Below are 22,500 nucleotides of genomic sequence, written 5' to 3' on the forward strand. Positions count from 1 at the left end.
CGAGCGATCTCAGATGTCCGATTGGTGTAAGGAAAGAGATCAGTTGAGCGAGTGTTTTTAGACTTTTTTTTTTTAAATCAGTGTTTGTTTGGAGTCTTGTAGGGATACAACTAATACAATTGTATTTTTTGGAGAAGGGTTTATAGCAGTATAAAATAATGTTTGTGTAATTTATTGCAATCCTCAGTGTTGGGCAATAACTCATTACTAGTAATGCGTTACTGTAGCGCCATTACATTTGACAGTGATACTGTAGAGCGTTACTTTTTAAATATAGTAACTCTGTTATCGTTACAATATAATGCATTTGTCCGTTACACCAAGTGTGCATGCGAGAGAGACCGGATTTGCGCAAGAGAGACAGAGGTTGTGCGTGAGGTAGACCGAGTGTGCGTGTGAGAGTGGCCGAGTGTGCCCGCGAGGTAGACCGAGGGTGCATGCAAGAGAGACCGGGTGCACGTGAGGTAGTCAGAGTGTGCACACGAGGAAGAACGAGTTTGCGCGCGAGGTAGATCGAGCGTGCAAGAAAGATACTTGGCGCGAGGTAGACTGAGTGTGCGCGCGAGATACTTGGTGCGAGGTAGACCGAGTGTGCGCGTGAGAGAGACCGAGTGTGCACGTGAGGTAGTCCGAGTGTGCGCACAAGGTAGAAAGAGTGTGCATGCGAGGTAGAACGAGTGTGCAAGAAAGATACTTGGCGCGAGGTAGATCGAGTGAGCATGCAAGATACTTGGTGCGAGGTAGACCGAGTGTGCGCGTGAGAGAGACCGAGTGTGCACGTGAGGTAGTCCGAGTGTGCGCACAAGGTAGAAAGAGTTTGCGTGCGAGGTAGAAAGAGTGTGCGTGCGAGGTAGAACGAGTTTGCGCGCGAGGTAGATCGAGCGTGCAAGAAAGATACTTGGCGCGAGGTAGACTGAGTGTGCGCGCGAGATACTTGGTGCAAGGTAGACCGAGTGTGCGCGTGAGAGAGACCGAGTGTGCACGTGAGGTAGTCCGAGTGTGTGCACAAGGTAGAAAGAGTGTGCATGCGAGGTAGAAAGAGTGTGCGTGCGAGGTAGAACGAGTGTGCAAGAAAGATACTTTTGTCGCGAGGTAGATCGAGTGAGCATGCGAGATACTTGGTGCGAAGTAGACCGAGTGTGCGCGTGAGAGAGACCGAGTGTGCACGTGAGGTAGTCCGAGTGTGCGCACAAGGTAGAAAGAGTGTGCATGCGAGGTAGAAAGAGTGTGCGTGCGAGGTAGAACGAGTGTGCAAGAAAGATACTTGGCGCGAGGTAGATCGAGTGAGCATGCGAGATACTTGGTGCGAAGTAGACCGAGTGTGCGCGTGAGAGAGACCGAGTGTGCACGTGAGGTAGTCCGAGTGTGCGCACAAGGTAGAAAGAGTGTGCATGCGAGGTAGAAAGAGTGTGCATGCGAGGTAGAACGAGTGTGCAAGAAAGATACTTGGCGCGAGGTAGATCGAGTGAGCATGCGAGATACTTGGTGCGAAGTAGACCGAGTGTGCGCGTGAGAGAGACCGAGTGTGCACGTGAGGTAGTCCGAGTGTGCGCACAAGGTAGAAAGAGTGTGCGTGCGAGGTAGAACGAGTGTGCAAGAAAGATACTTGGCGCGAGGTAGATCGAGTGAGCATGCGAGATACTTGGTGCGAGGTAGACCGAGTGTGTGCGTGAGAGAGACCGAGTGTGCACGTGAGGTAGTCCGAGTGTGCGCACAAGGTAGAAAGAGTGTGCGTGCGAGGTAGAAAGAGTGTGCGTGCGAGGTAGAACGAGTGTGCAAGAAAGATACTTTGCGCGAGGTAGATCGAGTGAGCATGCGAGATACTTGGCGCGAGGTTGATCAAGTGTGCGCGCGAGATACTTGGCGCGAGGTAGATAGAGTATGCGCGCGAGATACTTGGCGCGAGGTAGATCGTGTGTGCGTGAGGTAGTCCATGTAAGGTACTTAGCGCGAGGTAGATCTAGTGTGTATGCGAGGTAGTCCGAGTGTGCATGCGAGGTAGTTCATTCGAGGGTCTTGGTGTAAGGTAGTTCAAGTGTGCGCAAGGTAGTCCACGCTAGGTACTCGACATGAGGTAGACTGAATGTGCATGCGTGGTAAACCGAGTGTAGGCGTCAGGTAGGCTGAGTGTGCGCGTGACGTAGGCTGAGTGTGTGTGCGAGGAAGACCATACGAGGTACTTGGTGCTTGGTAGATCGAGAGTGCGTGCAAGGTAGTCCACGCGAGGTACTTAAAGCGAGGTAGACTGAATGTGTACGTGCGCAATTTAGACCAAGTGTGAACAAGCAAGGTAGTCCGAGTGTGAACGCATGCGCGAAGATTAATCATGTTGCTTCTGATAAATCAAGTCGCTTTGTCTGCCTTTTTTGCAGCAGAAGTTTTCAATCGCATTTCCGAAAACCATTGTTTGCTAACTAGAGTCGCAAGTTTTGTTGTTTCAAGCATAGTTCATTGATTTAATATTTGCATATGGTAACAAATTTTTTTTAAAGTAACTTAGACAAAGCACTATTGTAAACGTAGCCTCAGAGTAATGACTTCAGTTCTACTCACAATGGCTTTTTTTCTGTTTCCGTAGCTCTTTGTGCCGGATGAAGATAAGTCCATCTTCGGCCGCAGTGTGAATAAGCAGGTGTTTGAGGGTTTGACTACAGGACTCCTGCAGACCGTTGCCACAGTTCTGGGTCAGTTGTATCCAACTAATTTGGATGGAGACGCTCCACGTATCTGCACTCCAGACATCAAGAGCAAACCTGCCGCCAGTGAGAACTTCAACACACGCGCTCAGGATCTCATCAGGTTATTTGCTTTATGCTTTCTTAACATAACAGTGTCTTGAATGCGAACCTCATGTCAAGGCTTGGCATGACACAACAACTGTTTTGTTTTGTTTTGTTTTGTTTTGTTTTGTTTTGTTTTGTTTTGTTTTGTTTTGTTTTGTTTTGTTTTGTTTTGTTTTGTTCAGTTTTATTCAGTTTTTTTTGTTTTTGTTTTTGCCTGTTTTTGTTTTGTTTGTTTTAGTTTGGGGGGTTTTGTTTTGTTGGTTTGATTTTTGTTGTTGTTGTTGTTTTTTACTTTTTTATTTTGTTTGGTTTGACTTGGGTTTTTTTATTCTGTTTGATTTGTTTTTGGTGGGTTTGTTTGTTTAGGTTAGTTCTTTGTTTTGTCAACTTTTGGGTTTTTTGCTTGTTTTGGTTTAGTTTTTTTGTTTTGGGTTGTTTTGGTTTGGTTTGATTTGTTATTTTTGAATTTATTTTTATGTTTTTTTATTCATTTTGGTTTTATTTAGTTTGGTTTGTTTTTTGGTTTGGTTTGGTTTGATTTGATTAGGTTTTCTTTTCCGTATTTTATTTTATTTTATTTTCAAACATTTTCAAGTAAAATAATATGTCCATATTTCTCTCAAAGACAAAAAGTCTGGGCTAAATCAACAAATGCATGGATCGTTCTTAAATGGGCAGTTCATCCAAAATACAGTTTCTGCCATACATTGCTCAACCCCAGGTTCAAAACCCTAATATTAAACATTAATACTAAAAAACAATAAAGAATAAATATTTAATAGTAATATATTTAGTTCAATTATCAAATTTTATATATTTAGTAGTGTATTAGCATTTATCAGAAATAAATCTTCCAGGTTAGGGTGAGATTATGCATGTTAACAGTGATAGACAATAATAAATATCCAATTTAAAAGCTGTGTGAGTTGCTGTCTGTGGTGCGGCAAAATTACCATCTCAGCTATCATTACCAGTTTATTGAAAATGTTAGAAAAATTAACATGAGTAGCACACTGTTTCTGTTACAATGACTCTGTAACCTAATTAAAAAGTGAAAGTTTCATGTTAATGTGCTTAAAAATATACAGTAATAGGGCCTATTTTCATATCAGCCAAACAAGTGTTAAGTGTGGAAGTCCCCTCACTGGCTGATGTTTTATATCCATTGCTGTCATGAAACCAAGTTTCCATTTTTATTACCCTTTTCCACACAGCTCTCCTTCAGCTAATCACACAAACTGAGAGATTTTCCTCAGTATCAGAAAGTTAAAGATTTTCCCAGATCTGGTCTGATTTTACTCTGTTAAAAAAATCCATAAATTAGCAGATTTCCATATTTTGTGATTCATGTTTTTATCTTTTATTTTTCCCTGTTTAATTATGCTTTTTAATAGCATTATGGGATCTTAATCTTTCTTCCAACCACTTTTAACCTTAAAACGTTTGAAAAAGTGCCTTTTACGAACGTTTTTATTAGTTTAAAGTGATATATTGTATGAGTTGGTGGTTGTATATTACGCTACAAACGCCTTGTAATAAACTGCCAGCACATTTACTGTTATTTTACAGACTTTTTCTTCAACGTCATATTATTTCACACTCCTAAAATGTCAATAAAAGTCGTTTTGTTAAACTACAGAGCTTTATTTTGAACATTAAAAGTCAACAAAGAAGACATCAAGGTCCCATAATGCTATGCACAACCGTAAATAAATGGAAAACGCAAAATACACAATCTGTTAATTAACAGATGTTTTTTTTACAGTCTACAACCATATAGTATATGTTTTTTATATTCGGAAATACACAAGAGTCTCTCATGTCCTGGAATGAGATCCCTTGTGTAGGGAATGACCCTTTTGGAAAGGATCCAGAGTGATCATTTCTGAAACTGTTCAGAAGACGACTCCATTTAAATGGCAACATTTATTCAGACCTTTCTTCACTGGAGACAGTATGCTCTTAGATGCACTGTCTCATGCCTAACTGGGCTGGTACCGCCTTCACATAATCCGTCTCTAAACCAAACGTTTCAGTCTCAACATGGGCCAAAATTCCCCTCTGGAAGTGCACAACATGCAACCGTGCGGAGGAGAGCGCCAGTGCTGGGCTTTCTCCTGTTCTCTGAGGAAAGGCAGACAGCCCGGCCTGCGAAGAATCCCCAGCTTCCCACAATCCCTCAGTGTTCCCTCCCATGATTTGTTTGACACGAGCAGTCTCAAGCCCAGCACAGTGACCGTGGGGTGACCTTACAGACGTGGCCAGAGCGGGCCAAGTAGTGGCTGGATCACCAAAAATAAAACTGCAGGGAAGAAAAGAAAACTACAACCCCAAATCAGTTGGGACAGTATGGAGATTGTAGATGAAAATAGAAAGGAGTGATTTCTAAATGTGCGTTCACTTGTATTTCATTCCAGACAGTACAACAATTATGTAGTTTGTTCCTTATGATTTTAATTGTTTTAATTTTGGTTCTTGCAACACATTTCAAAACGGTTGGGACAGTAAAGCATTTAGCACTTTAAAATGTTGCCATTCCTTTTCACAACACTTGAAAGACGTTTATGGACTGAAGACACCAAGTGATGAAGTGTTTCAGGTGTAATTTTGTCCCATTCTTCCGGCAAACAAGTCTTAAGCCTGGTTTATACTTCTGCGTCAAGAGACCGGCGTAACCCACGGCGCATGCAACGCGCATAGCTGTGCATTTATACTTCTGCGCGCTGTCTCTGTTGGTCTGCATTAACACTTCCGAAATGCTAGTTGGCAGTGGGGTGTAAATGTGTCTCTGCAGCTATGTTTCCATCCACCTATTTTATGCGCATTTTGCAAACGCACATAAAAAAACCAGTTGATGGAAATGCCATGATGCGCATAAATTTTGAAAATGCGCATAAAAAACTTATCCGCTTAACTGGGTAGGATAAACTTTTCATTCGATAAGAAAAGATGCGCATAAACTGCGAAGGAAGCACCTTTACCGCACAAGCTCCAGCATGCGCATTAAAAAAGGTCATGTGATTTTGTTGAAAGAGATCATGTGATGCTTAAAATGTGTGTGAATGGATGAAACGTCAGGTTGAGCACATTATAAAACAACTGAAATGTTGTTTTGGTCATTATAAAACGCCTTACCATTTCAGTAATAATGTTATTATATTATTAATGACCTCCAGATTCAAGAGCGCCTGTGCTTCGCGTCTGACACCTTCAAACGGCACTGCGCGCTCACTGCTTGTCAGGATTGTCTTCTGAGGCGCATTCATTTAGAAAAGATTGATGCAGCTACTCCTACTGCAGCAAATGCAGTTTTTACTGTTGATATTTGGTGCCAGTTAATCAGGAAGTGACGATTTTGTTCGCTTTGACTCGTTGGATGGAAACGATGCTTCATTCGCACAACTTTTATGCGATAATCAAGTTTTGCGCATAAAGTTTATTCGCATTTTTGGATGGAAACATAGCTTGTGTCGAGTTTCTTCGCTGCTGTTTTGTTATTTCTGAGCGCTTTCTGAATGTACAAGTGGCTCAAACTCGCTCATTTTGAGACAGGAACCGGCGGACGTGCAACAACTTTAACTATGAGGTAAACACAAACCAAAACTTTCCATCCGGAGCTACTTCACGGGACTCCACACTTGTAAACAATCGCTCCATTGGGCTCGCGCTGCACCCTTTTTTGAGAGGTGCACGTCAGCGATGCCGACGGCCACGGCGTAGGGCTATGCGTCATCGCCGTAGCATACGCGTGCGCTTGACGCAGAAGTATAAAGACTTCCCAGCCGTCATCTCAGCTTGCACCCATGGTTTATATATGGTGTCCTCCACCATTCAGAGGAATTTGTGCGTACGAGAGAACAACATCAAATCTACTGTCCCTCATAGATGTTGCATTAGAAACACCTCGCACAATCAGGTCTTGGAGGTTGTGAGATGCTGATCATCATCAGAGTCAGCTAATTGCTGCGTCGAAGCCACAAACGCTGGCCCGTACTTCACTGGGAGGTCCAGTGATTGACTGCCGGGAGACTTTCGGCATTGCTGGAGGTGGGAGAGGGTGGAGGACTGGAATACCTGAGCCATGAGGAAAGGGGAGGGAGGGGGTTTCCTTCTTGTCTACATCTGAGCTGGCACACAGACACAGTCATCCACTAATACTGTAATTAGGCCTGATTTGTAGCTAGGAGGGTGCAGACCAGCACGGTCATGAGACCTCTCATTTGACCAGACAAATTAGAGATATACACATAATAGGCAGGAGTTGTGGGATCAGATGAGAGCTCAGATTTCAGGCCAGGAGTGTGCTGGATTGCAGTGGTGCTTATGCCATTCTAGGTGTGCTTGCAGTGGTTTATATGCTGCATGCTATGATAATTAACTTAAGCACCATGGAAGTAGACCCGCACAGAATCTGCTGGTTTTGGAGCCCATCATTTGATTTATTTATTTATTGAGTTTTGTTATGTTTTGTTTTTATTTGAGTTTAGTTTAGTTTTGCCATTGTTTTATTTTTGGTTTGCATTATGTTTTGTTTAATTTTGATTTGTTTTAGTTTTTGTTTTGTTTTGGGTTTGGTTTGTTTTTGTGTTTTTTATTTTGTTATTTGCTTTATTTTTGGTTTGGTTTAGTTTAGTTTTAGTTTTATTTTTGTTTTGTTTTGTGGTTTTGCTTTGTTGTTTAGTTTTGTTGTTTTGTTTTTTGTTTTTTGTGTTTTTTTTGTAGTTTGTTTTGTTTTGGCTTTATTTTTATTTTTATGTTCTGTTTTATTTTGTTGTTTTTTGTCTTGGTTTTGTATTATAGTTTGGTTTAGTTTTGTTTTTTGGTTTGGTTTGTTTCTGTGTTGTTTTGTTTTATTTTTGTTTTTGTTTTGGTTGGTTTTTATTTCTATGTTGTTTTGTTTTTGTTTTATTTTTGTTTTGTTTTTGTGTTGTTTTGTTTTGGTTTTATTTTTATTTTGGTTAGTTTTAATGTTGTTGTTTTTTTATCTCTATGTTTTTTGTTTCTGTTTTGGTTTGTTTTTTATTTGTTTTTTTTTGGGGGGGGTTGTTTTGTTTTGCTTCATTTACTTTAGGTTTTGTTTTGTTTTGTTTTGTTTTTAGTTTATTTTTATTTTTGTTTTAGTTTAGTTTGTATTTGTTTTGTTTACTTTAGTTTATTTTGGTTTTTGTTTTGTGTTTTGTTTTGTTAATGTGTGTAATTATATGCTTATTCAGTTTGGGACACAAGTCCGCTGATTTTTGTTTGTATTTACTCTTGTTTACAAAGTTTGGTTCATAAATACCAAAAAAAGAAGTCTACAGAATCTATCTGTTCCTGCTGATAAGGCAAAATGAAATGTTGAATATCAATTTATCTCAAATAAAATGTATGTTCCACTGTTTAATATGATCCATATGTTTTATGTGTGTGTGCTTCTGCTTGTTTCCCTCAGCTATGTGGTGAACGTGGGCTTGATTGACAAGTTGTACGGCTGCTTCCTGTCCATACAAGGGCCAATCGATGAGAGTCCCAAGATGGCTGCCTTTCTGGAGCAAGCCACTGCTTTCCTCCATGGCTTGTGCAAGTTGTGTTTTGCAGTGACCGGTCGGTGAGTTCTAGTGTCGACCCACTTTCTTTGGCTTTTTGCGGCACTTTTGTATGCCTCTTCAAAAATTTTAAGTACCATATACAGTTGAAGTCTATTTCTAATTATTAGAAATAATGACTTAAGTTGTTATTTTGAGACGTTAAGTCATTATTTCTAGATATTAAGTGGTTATTTTAAGATGGTGGTCATTTTTTAAGATACTGATTATTTTGAGATGTTAAGTATTTATTACAACATAATATCTTGTTAAAATGAGGTATTAAGTCAATATTTCAAGGTATTAAGTCATTTTTGAGATATCAAGCCATTATTTAGAGATATCAAATCATGATTTCAAGATAATAAGTTGTTATTTCTAGATATTAAGTCATTATTTTGATACCTCAAACTAACCACTTATTCTCTCAAAATAATGAGATATTATGTAGTAATAATTACTTAGTACCTGGAAATAACTTTATATCTCCAAATAATGACTTAATATCTAGAAATAACGACTTGATAACTTGAAATAATGATTTAATATCTCAAAATAATGGCTTGATATCTCAAATAATGACTTAATACCTTGAAATACTGACTTAATAACTCAAAATAACAAGATATTATGTTGTAGTAGTTACTAAATATTGCAAAATAATGAGATATTATGTTGTATTTATTTAATATCTTTAAATAAAAACTTGATACCTATAAATAATGACTTAATATCTAGAAATAAAGACTTAATAATGTAAAATATTAACTTAATATCTCAAAATAGCGAGATATTATGTGCAATAATTACTAAATCTCGCAAAATAATGAGATATTATGTTATAATTAATTAATATCTCTTAATAATAACTTAATGCCTCTAAATAATGACTTAATATCTAGAAATAATGACTTAATAACTTGAAATAATGACTTGAAAAATTGACTTAATAACTCAAAATAATGAGATATTATGTTGCAATTATTTAATAACTCTAAATAACCGCTTAATACCTCCATATAATGACTTAATATCTAGAAATAATGACTTAATATCTCAAAAAATGCACTAAATATCTCAAAATAATGACTTATGTCAAAAAAAGAGATCTAATGTTGTAATAATGTAATCATCCCCCAATATCAAGCTTTCTTTTTTTCACTGTGTGGTTCAGGGCTTCTCTATAGCTGGCATCCAATGTCCACCGTAATAATTTGTTTTCATACTATGGAGGTCAATGGGTGCCAGTAACCAGCATTCTCTAAAATATCTTCTTTTGTGCTCAACGGAAGAAAGAAACTCATAAAAATGATTTTGACTTTATTTCATTTTTAGTTTTGGATGAACTATTCCTTTAATATTGCTTGGTAATAGTAATTAATTAGTACCAAAAGCAGGCCCGGATTGGCTAATCGGGAGGACCGGGAGAATTCCCGGTGGGCCGGTCCGTTTTTTGGCCGCGAGGGCCGGTGTCCCTAGCTGCAGAATCTGTTGCTCTCAGCAGTCACACTTTTTAAATTTATTTATTTACTTGACCACAGCCTTTTTATTCATTATTTTACAGCAATTCTTCTCTTTTCATCTAGTTTAATGATTATAAAACTCAGTTTTGTCTCCATACTAAACACAGTAATTGTGGTCCAGCGGTTAGCGCATACGATTAAGACGCCGCGGACCCGGGTTCGATCCTCGTTAAAGTAACTTATTGTTTTAATTTTTATTGTTAAGACATATAATACTGTTAGGGTTGTTGAACATTTGAAGTTCTAAAGCAGCTGTTTTCTCATAAAAAGACGTGATAGTGTCATTAGAAACTGATTTGGAAATGACCTTATTTTAATATAGTCAGTCGTGAACTGAGGTGGGCCGGTCTGAGGCTTGAAACTCCAGGGCTGAAAAGGAGTCCCACTCCGGCCCTGACCAAAAGGTAAACTCAGTCATATAGACTACAGAGTTGCACTCTTCCCAAAATCCCCCATCCTGGACTCCACTGTAGTTGTGTTGTTGTTCAGATGTCTGAGGAGGTACAGACCATAGACAGCGGCTCCATCAATCAGCAGCTCATTTCCCAGTGTCTGACACTCGGCCTGCAAGAGTCTGTGCTGATAGTCATCTCAGCTCTGTCTCCCTCCACTGTAAACTCCTGCCTGCAGCCCACCCACGTGTGTGTGTGTGCGTGTGTGTCAGAGAGCGTCTGTGCATGCACAACTGCTGACAGAGGCTAGCCACACAGTCACAGCTTGTGATATCCCGCCTTTGACCTCTGACCCTGACTTGCAGAAAAGACAGATCGCTGTGATGCTGCACTGTTGTTGTTTTTTTTTAAACCTCGTGCAGTAAACATTTTAGAAGTCATGGTAATGAAATTGTGAAGTCAAAATGATTCGCCCTCCTATGAATTTTTAATTCTTTTTCTAATATGTCCCAAATGATGCTGAACAGAACAAAGGATTTTTCACAGTATTACCTATAATAGTTTTTCTTCAGAATAAAGTCCTATTTTTTTATTTCAGCTAAAATGAAAGCAGTTTTTTTTATTTTAAAAAAATATCCAAGTTTTAGGAACAACAAATAATAAGTTGACTTCTAGTTGATCATTTGGTGTCAGAAGTGGCTTATATAAAAGGCAAAGGCCTCTAGGTTACACTTATTTGACCAAAATATAATATGATCATGTCTTGATTTTTAATGATTTAATTAGGACAGTAAGGTCTGACTTTGCTGAGACAAAAGTTTTGTCACTTAACAGAAATGATGTCCAGTATAGAATATAAAGTCCTGCTGCAGTGGAAACAGAATGAATATTGTGTCTGACTCCATCATGAGCGTGGAGGACTGCATCCATACATCTCTGCAATGACTCAAATCACTGATTAATAAAAGCATCCGAAATGGTAAAGAAAGTGTTCCTGCAGGACTCCCAGAGTTCATCTTTGGATTCATCTTCAATGCCTCCTCCATCTTACCCCAGACATGCTCAATAATGTTCATATCTGATGACTAAGTTGGCCAATCCTGGAGCACCTTGACCTTCTTTGCTTTCAGGAACGTTGATGTGGAGGCTGAAGTATTTGTAGTTTATTTATTTATTTATTTGTTTGTTTTGTTTTTTAATAGTTTACTAATAGTCTACTTTGTGCACACACAACTTTTTTTTTTCTTATTTTTCTTATTTGTGCTGTTATTGCTGTCATAATTATCTGATTAATAAATCTTTAATATATATATATATACACCAGTCAAACGTTTGTGGTAAGTTTTTTGTAATTATTAATTTTATTTAATAGTTACATAAAATTATTCCGTTCATGTAGGCGGCATTTATTAAGTATAAAAGAAATTTAATTGTTAAATACCTTTTTATTAAATATTTATTTGTTACTTATTGTATGTAGTTTAGAATGAAATTATTACTCCAGGCATTATTGCTTTTATTACCATTAATAATAATAATAATAATGATAAATAATATTAGAGTGATTTCTGAAGAATCATTTGACTGAAAACTGGAGTAATGAAGCTGAAAATTCATCTTTAAAATCACTGGAATAAATTATTAAATTAAATTATAAACTACTTTTGAACAGTTATTATATGGTGAAATAACATTTCACAATTTTACAATGTGTACTGTATTTCTGATGATACAAATGTAGCTTTGGGGAACAGAATAAGCTTATTTTAAAACATTTAAAAAATGTTGTGTGTGTGTGTGTGTGTGTGTGTGTGCGTGTGTGTGTGCGTGTGTGTGTGCGTGTGTGTGTGCGTGTGTGTGTGTGCGTGCGTGTGTGTGTGCGTGCGTGCGTGCGTGCGTGTGAGTGTGTGTGTGTGATATATATATTATTTTTACATTTTTTAAACAATTTTTCTTTGTGATGATAATATTGAGGAACTATTTCTAGTTATTTTGTAAGATACTAGTATTCAGCTTAATGTCCACTTTAAAGGCATATTTTAGGTTAATTGAACAACAGTGTTTTGTTTTTGTAGCCAATCCCTATATTCCAGCCAAACTAAAAGAAACAACGTTCTTCAGAAAGAAAGGAAGTTTCTGTGAAAATGTCCTCTCTCAGCTAAACATTCATACATTCGTTCATTTTCCTTCGGCTTAATCCCTTTGTTATCAAGGGTCGCCACAGCGGAATGAACCGCCAACTATTCCAGCATATGTTTTACGCCGCGCATACCCTTCCAGCTGCAATCCACTACTAGGTAAACTCAGCTAAACATCACTTTTAATAATCACTTGTGTTTAACTCTCAAACTTTATTTGAATCTTAGCATTTGTACGATTTCATAAAGTATTTTACATACAAATCCATTCTTCAAAGCTCAGAGCTCCTCCTCAATTGGCCGGCTGTGTTCTGTTCCAGCTGTTGCCTGCTGTGACGCCACACAGCTGGATGTGACAACTCCACTGTCTCTCCCAACATCCTTTGGCTCCTGACACTGTATATCTGTGAGAAACTCCATTGCCAATTCTTCTCTTTAATAGTCCTGCTCGGCGGCATAATCAGCATCATTCATAATCGAGTCAACGCTCCGTTCCGTCATTCTTCACCAAGCCGAAGGCCAGGAAGTTGTCCCTTTGTGGTTCTTGTTAGACATTTCCGAGTTTCTCCTCTCTCTTGCAGTTGCCAGACCCTGGGATTTGTTCTTACAGCGGGCGCTTTGTATTTCTGTCACCAGCTACCAGTGTATTAGCTGGGATTAAATATTGATAGTCATCAGCGGCCAATAAAAGCTTGTGCTAAAGGACTGTTTGTGCTAAGCTAACGATGACATGTTAACCTAGTGTTGAAATTAGAATGGATTTGAAATGGTGGCTGTATGTGAACGTACTGCTTTGCTATCAGGCAGGAGGACTCTTAAAAGATTTATACCTTTTCTTAGAGGTTCTTTCAATAGTAGATCAATAGACATGTCTGCAATCTTTAAGGAACCCCCAAAACCTGAAGATGAGCTTGAAATGTATACATTTACTGTGCTCAACATATGAATACACCCTTTGAAAATCTTTCATCTTAGTTAATAATTTCCATAGGGAGCTTCGCAATATTATATTTGTGCATATGCATTAAATAAGTCAGTATTGAAGCCAAATCTGGAGCTAATCTAATAAGAAAAACGTATGATAATGGTCCAAAATTAGTACCTCCAAATTTATGTGTAAGGAAAAATATTAAATAAAATGTAAGCTGCAAACAGCAACGAAAGAGACCTCGCACCAGGGCTCACCGCCACCCGGTGGCCTCAGGATGACAGAGAACAGCGAATAATAATAATTTAAGCTGATATATTTTAAAAAATCGAAAAAAATTACCGATTTATGTTAAACTTTCTTCTGTCAGCAGGTGGCGCTATGACTGTGACTCTATACTGGCATGTAGATGTCTTCAGGAGAGGAATCTTATCGAACATGTGAAGGTTCAGGCAGCTCAGACAATGTTTGGCTGAGTTATAAGCTAAACTTCCTTCTGTCAGCAGGTGGCGCTATGACTGTGACTCTATACTGGCATGTAGATGTCTTCAGGAGAGGAATCTTATCGAACATGTGAAGGTTCAGGCAGATCAGACAATGTTTGGCTGAGTTATAAGCTAAACTTCCTTCTGTCAGCAGGTGGCGCTATGACTGTCACTTTTTATTGGCATGTAGATGTCTTCAGGAGAGGAATTTTATTAACCATGTGAAGTTTCAGGCAGATCAGACATTGGGTGGTAGAGTTATAAGTACTTATAATAACTCAAGATCTTCCCAATATATCATCGCTAGAGCATTCAGATAACACCACCCAAATTTGGTGCTGATACGATAAAATTTGTGGAAAGAGTTCGTTACACTTTAAAACATGCTATTTCCTGTTGCCAGCAAGTGGCGCTATAACTGTATCTGGATATTGGCATGTAAACTTGTTCAGGTCAGGACTTTTTACGCCCTTTAACGAAAACTCTAGATCTTCGCAATTTAACAACACTAAGGGCTTAAGATGACAAAACCCAATTTTGGTGTTGATTGAATAAAATCCCTAGGAGGAGTTCGTTAAATTACAACGCCTGGAAATGGCATAAACGCTACTTTTCTGCCGCAGGAAGTTAAAAATATTTGACTTCCTGTTAGGTTTAAGATTTCGCTCCAAGAGACTTATTGTGTAGGAATTGGCATGTTTGCGTTGTGTACCAATTTTCTTGTGTGCGTGAATCGTAGCTCGGGGACCAGTCCGTCAAATATGCATAGGTGGCACCGTTGAGTCATTTTGCCACGCCCACTTTCTAAACCTCTAACAACATAAATTTTCGCCACCTCTGGGGCGTGTGCACAGTTTTGTGAGTTTTCAGGCATGTTTAGTCCCTCAAAATCGCAATTCATTCCGGAAAAGAAGAAGAAGAAGAAGTGGAAGAATAACAATAAACGGAGCAATTCCAATAGGGCATACGCACCGTTTCAGTGCTCGGTCCCTAAAAATTAAAAGAGCAAAGTTCAAAAGAAACATAAAAATATGTAAAATTTTGTAGTTTGTAATTTTTTATCCAATATTTTGCATGAATTTAAACGTATTATCTTTTTATTTCTAAAGATGTTCAGTGACTAAAATATTATTTTATTAAATATGTCCTTGTAATAAATCTGTTTTGTTCTCACGCACCAAAATATATGACCTATATTCACAGAGAAACAGATAAAAATATTCGTTTTCAAAATGGGGTAATACTCTCATATATGTTGAACACTCAAGATCCTGACCCCAAAATTATTTTGAGAAAGTGATTCTGAGATTTTGAGAATGCATTGCCATTTTCTCTTCAGTGGATTCTGAGCTTAATTTTTTTTACAGCAGATGGCGCTGTATGCTATACAAACAGTCGTACTCTGCTTGCATTTAATTCCTTACAAATACCACTTCAACCTGAAATAATAATTAATAAAGATGGGAAGGTTTAAGTGAATTATGAGTGTTCACTGTAAAGGGCGGTTCGTACGCGAATGTTCCGGCGATCCTTCGCGCGATCACATACCTCTAGCCGTGGCTGATGTTGACGCACAGCTCTCAAATAAATTAACTGCACAGTGCAAGCTCTGTGATTGATTGGCTTGGAATCGCTGACGAATGTGAGTGGGGCCGAGAGCCATGGGAGAGCAGCTAGCATTAACAAATGTCCAGTCTTGGGTAGGAGCTCCAATTTCGAAATGTTTGTTTTGTGTTTACCTTATGATTAAAGTTGTTGCAACACAAACAGCAAACAGCATGCATATAATATAGATACAACATAAATGCACAGCTACACGCAAGGCATGCACAGTGGGTTACGGTGATCACAGCATCCTCCAGTTGTCAGATTTTGTTGGATGCAATGCTTGATGTCGCTCTTGTCTGGTTTAGTTTACAGTTCTTACTGATGGTGTAAATGCAACCGGGCAAACAGTACCTAGAAAATGCATTTTGCTAGTTCCTATAATTAGTTCTTATAAGTTGCTGTACAATCTAGTTAAAAAGCCCCAATTGCTCTAGCAGGGATAAAGGAATCATACTAATTAAGGAACCTATCTTCACTTGAGTCGTTTCATGGCAAATCAAAAGTCGTCACGTTCTCTCGTCCTCTCTAAATGGAGTAGACGCTAACAGCATTACCACAGGTTTAGCTGTAAGCGTAGATTAATCAGACGATGCTGATTTGGGGTCAGTGGATAGACTCAAATTGCCTCTGTCAGGCCTTTCGCTTTCATCCCACTCCACTGTCTCCTGTTTCAGGGTCAGGGGATGTGAAGTACGTCATGCACAGTCACTCTGTGAGAACCAACTCTTTGTTCCCCTCGTGTAGACACTGATCACGACTGTCGACGGATGCTGCCCTTCTCTTCTGAACTGAGACCAGCTTTGGGGATATTCTTACGCCAATTAAGGTTAAACGTGGATGAGGAGCGCAGAGCTGAGATCAGTCCAACAAGGTGGCTTCCCTCCCGGAAACTAGCAGCCGATCTGCTGCACTTGCTGTGATCTCAATGGAGAGGGTGAGGTTTCCCCCTCACCGAGCTTGACACTATTTCCCCCGTTGGCTTATCGAAAGGTCTGTTTCCTCTCCAGTGCTCTCGGTGTTGTGTTCATGAACGTATCCTCCACTGCAATGCGACACCTTGTAGAACCTGCCCCTTTTGTGCTGTTCAGGGATCAGTCCTAGACAGAGTCGGGCAAGTTATTTTCTAAATAAAATGTATTTATTTATTTTAGTTTACAAGGACAATACACTTGACATTGTTGTATAGACAGCCGATGCCACATAGGGTATATTGCATAAAGCTAATTTGCCGCCCTCATCACTGTTTAGGTTTTACGTAATAAAAGTCAATACAAATCTACAAATACATGATAATACAACAAAGCCACAAACATAAAATGTAGGTCAATCTGCACACTAAAGGAAAATTTAGACCGGACTAGCCTGAATGAATCATGCTTGAAGTTATACACTTGCCGGCCACTTTATTAGGTACACCTGTCCAACTGCTTGTTAACTCACATTTCTAATCAGCCGAACTTTTGGCAGCAGCTCAATGCATTTAGGCATGTAGACATGGTCCAGATGATCTGCTGCAGTTCAAACCGAGCACCAGAATGGGGAAGAAAGCTGATTTAAGTGAAGTTGAACGTGGCATAGTTGTTTGTGAGAGACGGGTTGGTCTGAGTATTTCAGAAACTGCTGATCTACTGGGATTTTCATGCACAACTATGTCTAGGGTTTACGGAGAATGCTCCGAAAAAGAGAAAATATCCAGTGAGCGGCAGTTCTGTGGACACAAATGCCTTGTTGATGCCAGAGGTCAGAGGAGAATGGCCAGACTGGTTCAAGCTGATAGAGATGCACCAGTAACTCAAATAACCACTCCTTACAACTGAGGTCTGCAGAATAGCATCTCTGAATGCACAACACGTCCAACCTTGAGGCAGATGAGCTACAGCAGCAGAAGCAAAAAGTGGTAAATTACGCCTACTTCATTGCTGATTTCGACAGCGATTGTGACAAGCTTTCTAAAATCCGGCGATGCCTTCAGCCATAATAAACAGACATACTATTTTACACTTTATTTTAACTCTATTTTATTTATTTATTTATTTTTTGGTCCCACTTTATATAAAGTGGCCTTAACTAATACGTGCTTACACCAGAGATGTATAAAGTACTAGAGACCCATACTTAAGTAAAAGTACAAGTGCTCTATCAAAAAGTGACTTGAGTAGAAGTAGAAGTGCTCTTTCATCACCATACTTAAGTGGAAGTACTAAAGTATTCAACATTTTTAGTACTTAAGTATTGCAAGTAGTTTATTTCAAAATTTACTACTCAAGTACTGAAAGTAAAAGTACAAGTATTGTATAATGTAGTTATTAAAGAAGGCAGTCAAAAGACATCATATTGTTTTGTTTATTTTAAATATCTATGGGGCACTTGATTAAGTAGAATGAAAAGAAACATGGCTTATGATACTGTTTTTCTCTGTAAATAATTTCTATGGTACAAGAACTCACATCGTCAGGCTCGTTTACCAGAAAATCACTTCACTGATGAGATAATTCAGCATGTTCATTCATACTCTCTCTCTCTCTCTTTTACACACACATAAACACACACCTAAATGTACACTCTCACACATTCATACACTCTCACACACAGTTCTCTCTCTATCTCTCTCTCTCTCTCTCACACACACACACACACACATTTTTGTGAATTGTGGGGACATTACATAGGTTACAATTGTTTTTATACTCTACAAACTATACTTTTGAATGCTCTAACCCCAAATCCAATCTCTAAACCCAACCCTTACAGGAAATTATGTGTAGTTTTACTTTCTGAAAATAAAAAAAATATTTAGTGTGATTGAATTTTATACATAATGTCCACATAATTCACCATCTCCTCCTAACATCTGTGTAATACCGATGTTGTTATACATATACATGGGCACACACACACACAAACACGAAAATACACTCTTTTACACTCTCATACACTCTCTCTCTCTCTCTCTTACACACACACACAGACGCACACACGTTCAATCACACTGTTTCTCTCTTACATGCATTATTCACTCACACTTTGGTAGTTTTGAAGTTTGATTGGTTAATACCAAAATAAACAGGAGTTTTGTCTTTTGGAAGCAGTCGTGAAACTAAACTAAACAAGCAAACTAAATCCTGTTGCACTAATTCACTTGATTTTGATTTTATTGTAAGAAAAGAAAAACAGGAAAGCGTGTATAGTACTGTGTTAAAAGAAAATCTAAAATACTTTATGGCTTATGGCTATGGTTTAGTATTAATTTTTTTAAATTTTGATTATGTTTTAATTAAATTGGTCTGGCACTTCATATGTTCTGTAGTATATTTATTAATTCTGGTACTTTTACCATAAACCAACTTCTTAACCAGTTGGTAGAGGCTGATATTTTAGAAATTATGGGATGTGTTGAGAAAAAAATGCATTGACTGTGTTAAATAGCGACATTATGAGTTAAGAAATGCAATAAAAAAAAATCTATTGCTTTTGTCTTGGTGTGACAGTTGTAGGGTTATTTTTAATACAATTTTGTTCTTTAATACAGCAGTCAGATATATGAACCCTACTCTTAATTTGACCTGCTTAAAGAAAGCACTCTTTCTGAATGTATCCAAAAAAAACTCATGCACAGAAGACAGCACGAGCATTTACAGCTAATAAACTCATGTCAATATTATACCGCCTGCTTTTTGAGCGCTGACAGGCGAGGTCTTATGATGATTGGTTATTATCTTCATCTGCTCAACAGAAAAGGCTTTGGAAATGAAGCGCTGTTCACCCATGGCGGGAAGAATACGCGGTTATCACAGGTAATAGACAAAGTGGAGAAAACTTGAATATCAGGCACGCTCGTGTCTGGATGGATCGACAGCTTTAACAGCTAAGAAAAGAGGGAAAGTTACCTTACAAACAGGCCAGCGGGTCAAATGTCCAAAGTGAGAAAGAGAGAGGCAGAGGTGAAGTTTTACAACATTTCTCCCTAATAGTAAATTAGCGGCTCGTGTGCCGCCTTCACTCGCGCCTCCGTCCTCCGCCATAGTATTGCGACATCGCGCATAGGAGATAAATGACGTCATCACGTAATCACCGGTTATGACCTATTACTGAACTGATTTCGATCATTTTGACACCCCTAGTAACGAGTAACGATGCAGCACATAAAAAATCTATCGGAGTAAAAGTATTAAACTCATGGAAAATATGTACTTAAGTAAAAGTGAAAGTAGGAGAAAAAAATAATACTCCAGTAAAGTACAGATACTGCCTTTTAGTACTTAAGTACAGTAGTGAAGTAGTTCTACTTCGTTACTATACATCTCTGGCTTACACTGAAAATACATAATTACATCATTAATTACACTGTTGACCATCCCTTAAACCTTAATCCACCCTTAAACCCATACACCAAACCTGTTCCTAACTCTACCCCTATCCCACCTCAAGAGCACCAGAAGTGTTCTGCAATACGTTATAAACTCAGTAAGGGCATTGTAATTATTTTCTGATTAAAGTACATAGGAGTTAAGGACATTTAATACAAAGTGGGACTGATTACATTAGTATACTACAATAATCACATTACTTTTATAATGCGTTACTCCCAACACTGGTCCTTGCTACTAAAATCCAGCCTCTTGCTGTTGCGCCGGTAATGCAAGACCTTGTCTGAGATCAGGCTTACGGAGCGCTTCTGTCCAGACCCTCAGGGGTATGAAGTTACCAATCCTGCTAATCTGCCGGGTGTTGTCCTGACTAAGACACACAAACACGCTGCTGTAAATCTGGTAAGATGGCTCTTAATTAAATGTGCTGCAACACAAGACAGCCAGAGAGCACAGTGCGTTTGCATAGTTGTGGAGCCAGTGCTATTGGCTGACAGATGGCTGTCCGAGATCCAAGGCTCCATTCCTCTTTGGCCGTACTGTTGCTGAAGTCATCCAGAATGGTCATTGGTGGATGAGACGTTTGGACAGTCGTCTTCCTTGCTTAGAGACTCAACTTCCCCTGGATCTACTTGATTAGTCTGGGGTTTGTCACATTTGTCCTTACCTCGCCTCTACAGCCATATCTCTCCACATGCTTTTCTTACTTAGATTATTGCTCTTGTTTCTAGTCCGAATAGCTAAATATTCTTAAATCAAGAAGCGTTTTCTAGACAAGCAAAACATATTGTTGTGTTTTAAGAAATAGTGTCGAAATGCTAATGGGGAAAGCAAAATAATCTTGTGTCAATAGGAAAAACAAGGTTATTTTCTTACCCCGTTGGCAGATTATTTTGTTTGTTTTAAAGTGCACATGAAATCAAAGCTAACCATGTTGAATTTGTTAGTTTGCCTTGCTAGTTTTATGGTGAACAATTTATCTTTTTCATTCAGGGAAAAAATTGCCCTTGTAATCTAAAACTCATTCATTCATTCATTCATTCATTCATTTATTTTCTGCCGCTTTTCCGGGGCCGGGTCGCGGGGGCAGCAGTCTTAGGAGAGAACCCTAGACTTTCCTCTCCCCAGACACTTCCTCCAGCTCCTCTGGGAGGATCCTGAGTTGTTCCCAGGCCAGCCAAGAGATGTAGTCCTTCCAGCATGTCTTGAGTCTTCCCCGAGGTCTCCTCCCGGTGGGACATGCCTGGAACACCTCCCTAGGTAGGTGTCCAGGAGGCATCCAAAACAGATGCCCGAGCCACCTCAGCTGACTTCTCTCGATGTGAAGGAGCAGGGGCTCTACTCCGAGCTCCTCCCGGGTGACAGAGCTCCTCACCCTATCTATAAGAGTGCGCCCTGCCACCCTACGAAGGAAACTCTTTTTGAATTTTGGATAATGGCCAAGCATCCAGCCCCAAGTATACAGTCTTATTGAAGCTCCAAGTGTTTTAACAAGGGAGAAGTTAAAGGCCTACAAGTCTTAGAATGTGTGGTCATGCGCAAGAAATAATGTTCCATGATTACCAGATTCAAAACTTTGTAGTACTAAAAACCGAGGTTCTGCCTAGCCAAAGACAAGGAAAGGAGACGGAACTGTACAAGGCCTGGGTAATTAATCATCAACAAGCAAAACAACTGCATTCTGACAGCGAACTGCACCTGTATGGCAGGGTATGTGAACGTACATTTGTCCGTTTCATTCTCAGCATTCATTGTCCGCAGTTTAATAAACCATATTTAATTGCGTTTGCTGAAATCATTGCTGCAATCAAAAACAAATAACATGTATGATTCAGCATATCGTGAACTTACCTGATTTGAAATGAGAACTGCAGAGTCGAGTATTTCTAATTAGGACGTCACTTCATTCAGCTCCCTTTTAGACAAAGACGTCTGCAGTTGGCATTAAAGCAGTGTGGTGTACAGTGGTGTACGAAGGCAGTTTCGAATTTGGCATCCTACAGCACAACACGACATGCTTGCTAATGCAACCAGTCTCTTTTTGCAACCGGGAACCCGTGTAACGTCATGTGTGGCGTAGGTTGGTAAGTCCTCTATTCATTCATTCATTCATTCATTCATTCATTTTCTTGTCAGCTTAGTCACTTTATTAATCCGGGGTCGCCACAGCAGAATGAACCGCCAACCTATCCAGCAAGTTTTTACGCAGGGGATGCCCTTCCAGCCGCAACCCATCTCTGGGAAACATCCACACACTTATTCATACACACACTCATACACTACGGACAATTTAGCCTACTCAATTCCCCTGTACCACATGTCTTTGGACTGTTGGGGAAACAGGAGCACCCGGAGGAAACCCATGCGAACCCAGGGAGAACATGCAAACTCCACACAGAAACGCCAACTGAGCCAAGGCTTGAAACAGCGACAAAGCGACCTTCTTGCTGTGAGGCGACAGCACTACCTACTGTGCTCACTTCTTCGCCCTAATTTCTTTTTTTTACAGAAAATGCAAAAAAAAAATGGACTGTTTAAAATATAATTTACAGGATATGCGAGAGTTATTTTATTTGGAGGAGAAGCTGCTTATTTTTTACCTTTAATATGAAAACATTGGAAATAATTGATTATTTTTCACATCATGTTCTACCCATTTCTCCGTTATACCTTTTATTTACATATTCTGTATGTCTGTTGGTTACATTAGCA

General features: G+C 39.1%; 1 protein-coding gene and 1 long non-coding RNA gene across 5 annotated transcripts in view; one reads left to right on the forward strand and one right to left on the reverse strand.

Moving 5' to 3' along the window:
• The window catches only part of scaper (S-phase cyclin A-associated protein in the ER), a 219,691-nt gene that overhangs the window by 152,544 nt on the left and 44,647 nt on the right, over positions 1-22,500 (forward strand). For all 4 annotated transcript variants that reach the window (XM_005163154.6, XM_005163155.6, XM_005163156.5 and 1 more), the window contains 2 exons: positions 2,579-2,799; positions 8,215-8,370. In XM_005163154.6, the coding sequence (XP_005163211.4) occupies positions 2,579-2,799; positions 8,215-8,370 (377 nt within the window). The remainder of the gene's footprint in view (positions 1-2,578; positions 2,800-8,214; positions 8,371-22,500) is intronic.
• LOC141381021 (uncharacterized) lies at positions 12,599-19,463 on the reverse strand. Its single transcript, XR_012400515.1, has 2 exons — positions 19,309-19,463; positions 12,599-16,518 (listed from the first exon to the last, which is right to left on the reverse strand). It is a non-coding gene; the product is annotated as an uncharacterized lncRNA (long non-coding RNA).

The sequence above is a fragment of the Danio rerio genome, chromosome 25 (genome assembly GCF_049306965.1).
Source record: "Danio rerio strain Tuebingen ecotype United States chromosome 25, GRCz12tu, whole genome shotgun sequence".
Classification (NCBI taxonomy): domain Eukaryota; kingdom Metazoa; phylum Chordata; class Actinopteri; order Cypriniformes; family Danionidae; genus Danio; species Danio rerio.